General features: G+C 46.5%; 1 protein-coding gene across 1 annotated transcript in view; it reads left to right on the plus strand.

The window, feature by feature from the left end:
* Nucleotides 1–11,179, plus strand: part of LOC106808562 (dynein heavy chain 6, axonemal-like) — an 88,968-nt gene that overhangs the window by 7,681 nt on the left and 70,108 nt on the right. Inside the window, 1 exon segment of the mRNA XM_014811324.1 lies at nt 10,931–11,056. Coding sequence (XP_014666810.1) covers nt 10,931–11,056 — 126 coding nt within the window.

Below are 11,179 nucleotides of genomic sequence, written 5' to 3' on the forward strand. Positions count from 1 at the left end.
TATACTGAAGAAGGTACAGGATAGCAAAGAGAACAGACGTTAGGCTGCAGACATTAGTATACTGAAGAAGGTACAGGATAGCAAAGAGAACAGACGTTAGGCTGCAGACATTAGTATACTGAAGAAGGTACAGGATATGCAAAGAGGAACAAGACGATTAGGCCTGCAGGACATTAGTATAACTGAAGAAGGTACAGGATAGCGAAGACAACAGACGTTAGGGGCTGCAGACATTAGTATATAGCTGAAGGGGAAGGTATATGAACAGCGAGGAAAACAGAGTATAGGCTGCAGAATTAGTATACTGAAGAAGGTACGTGATAGCAAAGACAACAGACGTTAGGCTGCAGACATTAGTATACTGAAGAAGGTACAGGATAGCAAAGACAACAGACGTTAGGCTGCAGACATTAGTATACTGAAGAAGGTACAGGATAGCAATAGCAAACAGACGTTAGGCTGACAGACATTCAAGTGTACTTCGAAAGAAGTACAGGATAGCGAAGACAAACAGACGTTGGGCTGCAGACATTAGTATACTAGAACAGCAAGTGACCAGGATAGCAAAGACAACAGACGTTAGGCTGCAGAACATTAGTATACTGAACGAGTAACAGGATATATCAAGACAACAGGACCGTTGGGCTGCAGAGACATTAGCTGTACGAAGAAGGTACGTGACAGCGAGGAAACAGACGTTAGGCTGCAGACATTAGTATACTGAAGAAGGTACGTGACAGCGAGGAAACAGACGTTAGGCTGCAGACATTAGTATACTGAAGAAGGTACAGGATAGCAAAGAGAACAGACGTTAGGCTGCAGACATTAGTATACTGAAGAAGGTACAGGATAGCGAAGACGACATACACGCAAACATTAGCAGTCAAGGATGTCGTTTCCCAAAAAAAGTTACATTCTTAAGCATTTCTTTCTTTATCCTAAAGAGGGTACAAAACAGTTGCAGTTTCATTTCGTAGTGCTAGAATCATTACCGAAATGAACAACGGCGATTTTGCTGTGGAAGGAAATCCTCGGATAATTCAGGGATCGACTCAGTGGAGCAAACTTATTGCTTATTTATGCTTACAGGTGAGGACGCGTGGAAGTCGACAGAGTTTGTTGTGCTGCTACACCGCGACAGTGATAGATAGCGATTTCATTCTAAGATGCTTAAATGCGCTTAAATTACAGGTTGGAGGACGCGTGGAAGTCAACAGAGTTTGCTTGCTGCTGCACACTAAGCCGCGACAGCAAGAACGTAGTTCATTCTAAATGCTTATTGCGCCTTACAGGTGGAGACGCGTGAATCGACAGAGTTTGTTGGCTGCCACATGCGCGACACAGCAAGGAATGTGTTCATTCAATACAGCTATAATGCGCTTGACAGGATGTGAGGCACGCGTGGAAGTCACACAGAGTTTGTCGTGCTGCCAACACCCGACAGCAAGGATGTGTTCATTCCTAAATGCTTATAATGCGCTTTGCAGGTGGACGGACGCGTGGAAGGTCAACAGAGTTTGTCCGTGCTGCCACTAACCGCGACAGCAGGACGTGTCATTTCTAAATGGCTTATTACACTTACAGTGGGAGGACGCGTGGGGAAGTCAACAGAGTTGTCGATGCTACCGACACCTCCGGCGACAGCAAGACGTGTTCCATGTCTAAATCGCTTATTTACGCTACAGGGGAGGACGCGTGGATAGTCAACAAGTTTGTCGTGTCTTACCAACAGCCGCCGACAGCAAGGACGTGTTCATTCTAAATGCTTATTGCGCTTACAGGTGGAGGACGCGTGGAAGTCAACAGAGTTTGTCGTGCTGCCACACCGCGACAGCAACGACGTGTTCATTCTAAATGCTTATTGCGCTTACAGGTGGAGGAGCGCCGTTGGAAGTCGACCAGAGTTTGTTGTGCTGCCACACGCGACAGCAACGAGCGTGTATCATTCTTAAATGCATCACACTTACACAGGTGGAGGACGCTGGAAGTCAAACAGAGTTTGTCGTGCTGCCAACCGCGACAGCAAGGAGTGTTCATTCTAAATGCTTATATCACGCTTAGCAGGCGGACGATGGTGGGAAGTCAACAGTAGTTTGTCGTGCTGGCAGCACCAGCGGGACATGAAGGATGCTAGTTCTGCAACAGATGCGTTCATCTAAGGTTTATTACACAGTGGTTGAGGACGCGTGGAAGTTAACAGAGTTTGTGTGCTGCCACAGGCGCCCGCGACAGCCAAGGATGTGTTCACTTTCTAAATGCTAATTGGTTGGGCGCTTGCAGTGTGGAGGACAGCGGTGGGAATCACACAGAGTGTTGTGCGTGCTGTCACGCCACAAGACGTCCGACAGCAAGATGTTTCATTCTAAGAAAATGCTATATCAACACTTACAGGTGGAGACGGTAAGTCAACAGAAGTTGTCGGTGCTGCCACACACGCGACAAGCGAAGAACTAGAGTTTCATTCTAAATGCTTAATGCGCAGTACAGGTGGAGGACGCGTCGGAAGTCAACAGAGTTTCGGTGTGCTACAACGCCGGACCAAGCAAAGGAAAACGTGTTCATTCTCGGCGGCACGGATGAGATCCAGCAGCTTCTCGATGACAGCAACATCAAACATCGGCACGATCGCCAGCTCCCCGCCACGTCGGACCCATCAAGGGACGCGTCGACGACTGGCTCAACAAGCAGCTGCAGATCTTCGGTCTCACTCTGGTGAGCGTGTTACGTAGTCAGATAGAGGGGTTTAGCTCTAGGGTTAGTCAGCTTGATTGATTGTATTGTGATGAATTAAATTTGAAAGACGTAGTATTTTTAATATATTTTATATTGTATAATTTTATACTAGTTTTACAATTTTTTTTTTGTAATCTTCTTCTCGTAAATATATTCAAATTGTGAAATTCGACAAGTAATAATGTATTGTTAGGTTATTCAACTTGGAAATTGGGGAAGCAGCCTTGAAAATGAATTTATCGTGTAGCGTGATCATGATTCGTAGTTTCGTTCCCTTGAATGCGTATCCCGTTCGTGTGTAACTAGACGGACAGTGGGCTTAATTGCCAACGCCAAAACATGGCTGTACTGGAGAGGCATATTCAGTGCACCACGACATCAACGACAGCGGCAATGAAGCCAAAGATGTTCGCCAGGTTGCATAAGGTCCTGGAAGGAGATAATGCGCAGGGTTAACAAGGTACGTGTGTGTGAGTGCGTGCGTGCGTGCGTGCATGCGTGCATGCATGAGTGTGTTTAGGAATTATAGTGTTGTATCATCATCGAGAAGACCAAGCCCATTACATCTCAGTTGTTTGCAGCTGTTTCAATGTAACCAATCCATGAAATACCGAAGGGTCATTGGCAATAACGAATTAATTAGAGCCCATTTTACTGCTGGTCAATAGATTATCTGGAACATGTCCTACTCAGTCCTATCAGGAATCGATAAATAGAAAGCGCAATTAAGATGATGTGCACTGTACCCAAGTATGAGTAGCCAGTTGCAATACCTACAATGCTGTACCCTTATCTGGTATTGGATTAATGATAATATTTGTATATTGTATTACGATTAATCTATGAGGTGTTTGCGTGTGGTCACAGGTCACTTGCAATGAGAGCAGCCACAGCAGCCTAAGGTCTACGGACACGTTCAAAACTTAGCAACAATCACTGCTCGAAGCACCAGTACAGAAATGTCTTAGAAGACTATCTGTGAACTATCAAAGAGAAACAGTGTCTCCCACGGTACAAAATCCCTCGATAGTAACGTTATACTCACCACTAATGGTCCGCAAAAGTTGGTAATTCCAAACTGGCATCAAAGTTGGCACCGAATAACTGTCTAATTTCTCGGCTTATTCGAGCCCACTCTTGAAGTTAGCGTGCAATTCCACTTACAAGTGGATTAAATCTGGTAGGTAAGGTATATTAGGCTTGTGTTAGATATAATGGCAGTAGCAAGAATGTTGGTACTGTGCGCGTTAGGTTTCCGTCAATGTGTATATCATCATCTGTCTGTCTAAAGGTTATCCTTTCTGTAGAATCGAAAGGAAGGTCAGGATGAAAAGAAGGTAGGTAGAATAGGCTAACAAGAGACGGTGAGAGCTTGTGCATGTAACGTTTCTGTTGTGTAAAACATCAGCATCCTGCCATGCTTTGACAGATTCTTTTTCCTGTAAGGATTGAAATAGATCATGAGGTGGGTAGGATATAGGTGAGCAAGAGAAGGCAAGAGATATGGTACATGTAGGGTTTCCGGTCACCACGTGCAATACATCCCCGAACCTTTCCATTCACCTCGCCTTTCCAGGTTCTATTAACTGTCAACAAACGAGTTCGCAAGATATTAGGCTAACGCCTCCATTAAGGAGTGTTCCCAACTTTGATATCATTAATGATGTAATATTTAATGATTAATGATTGAAATAAATACCTATCCCCTAACCCCTAACCATACCCTAACCCTAACCTACAATGACATAATTAAAACCACAACTAATATGAATGACCATGACCATATATATAATATATGTTATTTGACCATTAATAGAATTAAAGTTGGGAATCATGCTCCTAATGGAGTATGCCACCCAGAGTAGGCTACATTGATATAAACATACATAAGATATATGACATAAGACATGTTGTAGAGACTGGTAACAAGAAGAGGGGCAAGAACATCCACTCACAGGTTTTCTCCATGCCGTGTGTACAATCCCTCCCTTCCATCACAACCTCCCTTCCAGATTCTACTTACCTCTCTAACGAAGAGTTGCTGGAGATCCTCTCTCAGACGCGCAACACGCCCTCTCGCACGTTGCAGCCGCACCTGGCACAATGCTTGCGAACGCCATCTCAGCCGCTAGACTTCGCTCACCAGGCAGACGACGGCAAATACACCGATACGACATCAACTCGCAATGCTGTCGCCACGAGGGCGAGCGCGTAGCGTTTGGCAAGGTGACATGGTTCTGTTTTCTTTCGAGGGCATGGTTAGTTTGTGTCGTAAATAAACGGTGGATAAAATTGGGAACTGGAGATTAAAGAACTTTTTTTAAGAGAGTAGTAAGTGTAGAGGAGAGCAAGAAGGCAAGCAAAGTAGCAGACTACTTTGTAAATAGTATGTACGTATAACTGTGTAATGCACTGTAATTTTAAGTACTGGTTGTTGGCTAGTATGTGCTTTTGTAAAGAGTACATATTTACAGGTTGTGTACGCATTTCTGTTGTGTGCACGTGAACAGTTTCTGCTGGACTTTTCAGCAGTTGTAAGAAGAAGAAAAAGAAGAAAGAGAAGTTACATATTTAGTGGTGTACACATTTCAATGTGTGCAGTGCTACAGTTATGCTGGACTTAATCATCGAAAAATGAGACTGACATATATTGGTCCAGCGGGTCTAGTCCCCACGAACTTTCTCGATTCGAGTTTGGCTTCACGGCTGTTCGAGGTCTGCAAGGCGCGAAGGCAACGGGAAAGAGTGGCTGTTGTAACAGGTGGAGGCAGGATGAATGGTTCCTCGCTGCTGAAGCTTACCAATGACTGCGATGGCGGACCTTCATGCGAATAGAGGCGCGAGATGTGCGGGTGACACTTCACACGGGACACGGTAACGCTGTGTTTACAGCTGCCACAGCTGACATAATCTACTCACTAGACTTTAGAACTTTTTACTTACCCTATCTAATATTTATAATGCATAATTCTATATTGGCAATACTATATATCTATCATCCTAAACTGATTCTTTATACCATAGCAGCTCTCCATTTTGTGATAAAATCTTTTTTTAACATAGATCGTGCGTGTTATGCCATAGCATACAACTAACACACCGGGCGTGTTTTACATACGCGTTTTATTAAAGTAAATTGTAAAAGTATTTATTAGAGTAAGTAAAGTTATCCTTAGCTCAGTCTGACATAGTCAGATGCAGCGTTGTTAGAATCGCATGATCGTGTGCGTCCGTCCGTGCCGTCCCTCGGCGTCGTGGCGTAACAGTTGGGCCGACAAATCTCAACGCCTGCGACGTTACGTCACGATAGTGCTGGCACATCGGGGAGGATCGTCAAAACGAGTTGGAGATGTCGAAGCTGGGGTTCAAAGCCCGTTCAAAGTCAAGAGTGTGTAAAAAGAAGGGGCGAACATTCACATCCTAACTTAAGGTATAGGAGTAAAACGCGCAGAATTGCGGCACAACATCTAAACGGTCGACCTACGGCTCGTGGATAGCGGTGTATAGCATCAATGGTCAGGAAAGAAGCCATCACTTGTGCCGAAATTGGAGGTCACAGGTCAAAGGTCAGTGGGCACAGGGCAGATTTTTAGGAAATTTTCTCTGAGGACATGGTTCTGGACGGAGCGACTTGAAAAAACTTTTTTGTTTCAGCGGTGACCTAGCATTTTTATGGCTTATTGAAAGGACCATGAAATGTCCCTTCTGCTGACAATGCCGAAGAGTAAGTTGTCGGATAACCTTTGAACCCTCAAGAGGAGGGTTAGAACATGGATTTGTTCCACTGTTCAACAACAGGACTGAAACTGCTTTTGCTAGTAGAATCCCTGCCGCCCACCCTCCGGTCCTCTTCCCCTCCCCACCCACCCCCCCACTTCTTCGCCCCACCCTCTCCCACCCACCCCCTCCCGCTACCCTCCATCTGCGATAAGTGGGCTTGTGTCTTAACCTCATGATGTGTAACTGCAACTGCGTAGTCTGCATATCTGCGCCTAACAAAATTGTGCGTACTAGTACGCAACGATGAAATTTTACGTTTTATAATCGTACGCAACAGACCCTCAAGATGAGCCCAGTACGGTTGCGCGGCTCTTTCGTTAAATATAGTGGAAAAGGTATTCTTTATCTAAGTAAAGTAAGTATTTAGTCAATGTATGAGTGAACAGTATTTATATAAGTAAGTAAATTATCTAGTAAATGTTGTTATTAGTGTAAAAGCTGCTTGGAACACAAACCCTGGCTGTGTGATGGCTTGCTTGGAGCTGCTGGATGACAATGTCGTCATCGTTGCTTTCGTGTGAGATTGCGTGCTGACGCGTCTTCAAATCATGTGGTGTTCGCCGAACGTGGCGGAGGTGCTGGAGGGCGCCTCTAACATTACACCTGCCTAACTGGAAGAGAGTTGTGAGCAGAAGTGATTCGCGGAGTAAGCGCAATCCGCGCGAACACTCGCTGCCTCCATTAATGCTTCCATTAATGCAACTAGATGGCGAAAAATCATTGGCACGGAAGTAATCATATGGGCTCTACGTACATCACAAGGCGAAAATACTCGGGAATACGATCATAACAGGGAGGGTGTATTACAATGTTCCATTAACAGTGCTAGATGCGAAAAATTCGGCACGGCAGGAGTAACAAACAATTCTACGATCACACAGGCCAGAGAATTAATTACTCGAGAATAAAACCGAGGTACTTTTACAAAAAAAAACCACCGGCAGATGCTGCGGGCACAACTATTGTCTAGCCAGCGACACAGCTCTGGTGCAAGACAGACTGGTAAAGAGGGAAGCCATTCATGAGCCTGTGTGTGTTTGTTGCAGCGTCGCTAGAAAGCAGGTTGGCTGCGCTGGTGCGTGGGAGAGCTGCCGAATGCTTGTACGAACCATCCTCTGCGACTCTCCATCACCATCATTGCACGGCCGGACATCATTATACCTTGCAATGGTAGCGACGGAGAAGTACAGTGTATCTATCAACGTACATGAGTGCAGGAGAAGGTCACGTGGTTGATCACCGTACATGGGTGCAGGAGAAGGTCAGTGGTGTGCATCACGTACATGGTGCAGGAGTAAGGTCAGTGTAAATCATCACGGTGCAGTGGTGCAGGAGGTAAGGTACAGATAGTGTCATTCACGTGCACTGGTTGCAGGAGAATAGTCAAGTGTGTGAATCACGTGCAAGGTGCAGGGAAGGAATGGTCAGTGTAATCATCAACGTCCATGGTGCAAGGAAGAAGTCAGTGTGTTGATTCACGTACATGGACAGGAGAAGTTAAAGGTCAGTGATGGTGACACGTGCATGGTGCAGGAGAAGTCGTGTACATGCACGTGCATGGTGGCAGGAGAAGGTCAGTGTATCATCACGTGCATGGTGCCAGGAGAAGGTCCAGGGTACTCAATCACGTGCCAATGTGCAAGGAGAAGGTCAGTTATTCATCACGTGCCACGAGTCAGGAGAAAGGTTCAAGTGCTGTGATTCACGTAATGGACAGGAGAAGGTCAGTGCTATCATCACGCTGCCATGTGCAGGAGAAGGTTAGTGTATCATGCACTGTACATGTGACAGGAGAAGCGTGTTAGTGTACATATCCCACGTTACAGGTGGTACAGGGAAAAGGATCAGTGTATCATACGTGCATTGGTGCAGAGAACAGGTCAGTTGACTCAATCGCACTGCTGGCATGGGGCATGGCAGATAGGTCCAGGTGGTGTCACTGCACGTGCGTGGTGCAGGAGAAGGTCAGGATGTGTGATCACGTGCAGTGTGCAGGAGAAGGGTACTGTAGATCATCACGTACATGGTAACAGGAGAAATCAGTGTAAATCAATAAAAATTCCCAAAAAAAACCGGCACTGGGTGCAGTGAGAAAGAGCGTCAGCTGTATCATCACGTACATCGGTGGCAGGAGAAGGTCATGTATCATCACTGTGACATGGTCAAGAGAGAAGGATGCACGTGTGTGATCACGTGCATGGTGCAGGAGAAGTCAGTGTAATCATCACGTTGCATGGGCCAGGAGAAGGGTCTGTGTACTCCTCACGTGTATGCATAGGTGCAGGGAGAAGGTCAGTGATCATCACGGCATGTGCAGGAGAAAGGCTCAGTGTGTGATCACGTGCATGGTGCAGGAAAGGTCCAGTGTATCAATCACGGTGCGATTGGGTGCAGGAAAGGTCAGTGGTGTGATCACTGTTATACATGGTGCAGGAGCAAGGTCAGTGGTCATCACGTGCATGGTGCGAGGAGAAGGTCAGTCGTATCTCACGTGCATAGGCTGACGGGAAGTCAGTGTGCTGCTCACGTACCATCGGTGCATGGAGAAGGTCAGTGTGTGATCACGTACATGGTTTTTTGCAGGATGAAGGTTCAGCTGGTCATCACTACAGGCAGTGGCTGTGCAGGAGAAGCGTCAGTGAGTGTGATCACGTGACAATGGCTGCAGGAGACAGGTCAGTGTAATCCATCACGTGCATCGGTGCAGGAGAAATGGTCAGTGTGTGATCACCGTACATATGTGCGGAGAACGCGTCAGGTGTGTGATCACGTACATTGGTTCAGAAAGGCAGGGATGACGGATGGTCAGGAGCAGTGTATCATGCCCCGTGCATGGGTGCAGAGAGAGTCAGTGTTATCATCACGTCGCATGCGTGCAGGAGAAGGTCGAGTGTATCAATCACGTCTATGGTGCAGGAGAAAGGTAGTGTAGTCAGTCACGTACAATGGGCAGGAGAAGGTCAGTTGTGATCCATCACTGCATGGCGCACCGGAGGAAGGTTCAGTGTATCATGCACGTGCATCGGTGCCGAGGAGAAGTCAGTGTAATCATCACGCGTCGATAGGTGCAGCCAGAAGGTCAGTGTAATCATCACGTGACTGGTCAGAGAAGACAGGTCAGTGTGATCATCATCGTAGCTAATGGTCAGGAGAAGGTCAGTGGTATCATCACGACATTGGTGCAGAGAACAGGTTCAGTGTATCATCACGTACATGGTGCAGGAGAAGGTCAGTGTGTATCATCACGTGCACATGTGCAGGAGACAGCTCTAATGGTGATCCACGTCACATGGTCGCAGGGTAGAAGGTCAGTGTTTCCGCAGGCAGAAGCATGTATCACGGCCGATGGTGCAGGAGAAGCGTCAGTGCTAATCTTCACGTAGCTGGGCAGTGAGAAGTCAGCGTGTATTCATCACGTACATGGTGGCAGAAGAAGGTCAGTGATATTCATCACGTGCCAGTGGTGCAGGAGAAGCAGGTCAGTTTGTATCATCGCCGTTACATATGGTGCAGGAGAAGGGTCCAGTGTAATCATCACGTGCATGCGCCGGCAGGTAGAAGGTCAGTGTATCATCACGTGACATTGGGCAGGAGAAGTCAGGTATCATCACGTGCGTGGTCAGGGAAGGGGAAGCCGTCAGTTGATATCATCACGTACATCGTCGTGCGTGCGTGCGTGCTTGTGTGCGTACTTTTGAGCGTGCACGTGGTCCTTTGTGTGTGTGTACGTTTGTGTGTGGCTGAATCGTTTGCTCACGCTGCTTAATATTGCAGTGTGCTGTTATCTGACAGCTAAGATGTCTCAAGCCAGCCCAACTGGTCATTGGTGGGCGCTGTTCTGTCACAAACTAAGAGCACTTGTAAATGCAAGAGATCCTGTTCAATTAATGCACTAGACGGCAAAAAAGCACGAAGTAACAAAGGGATTCTGTGTATCACCAGGCAGAATACTTGATAATAAAAGGCAGGGTGTATTACAATGTTCCATTAATGCGCTAGATGGGGAAAAAATCATCATGGGGTAACAATTGAATTCTATGTATCACCAGGCAGAATACTCGATAATAAAACGAAGGGCATATTACAATGTGCCATTAATGCGCTAGATGTAAAAAAAATCATGGCACGGAGTAACATATGGGCTCTACGTATCACAAGGGCAGAATACAGATCATAACAGGGAGTGTGTATATTACAATGTTCCATTAACGTGCTAGATGGGAAAAATCGGCACGGAGTAACAAACAGATTCTACGTATCACCAGGCAGAATTAATACTCGATAATAAAACCGAGGGTGTTTTACAAAAAAAAAACACCGGCAGAGCTGCGCGGCACACGTGAAGCCAGCGACGCAGCTCTGGTGAAGACAGACTGGTAAGGAGGGAAGCCATTCATGCTGTGTGTGTTTGTTCCAGTCGCTGAACAGGTTGGCTGCGCTGGTGCGTGGGGAGCTGCCGAAGCTTGTACGAACCATCCTCTGCGCTCTCATCACCATCGATGTGCACGGCCGGGACATCATTACCTGCATGGTGCAGGAGAAGGTCAGTGTGTGATCACGTGCATGGTGCAGGAGAAGGTCAGTGTGTGATCACGTACATGGTGCAGGAGAAGGTCAGTGTGTCATCACGTGCATGGTGCAGGAGAAGGTCAGTGTATCATCACGT

The sequence above is a fragment of the Priapulus caudatus genome, unplaced genomic scaffold (genome assembly GCF_000485595.1).
Source record: "Priapulus caudatus unplaced genomic scaffold, Priapulus_caudatus-5.0.1 Scaffold286, whole genome shotgun sequence".
NCBI classification, from domain to species: Eukaryota; Metazoa; Priapulida; class Priapulimorpha; order Priapulimorphida; family Priapulidae; genus Priapulus; species Priapulus caudatus.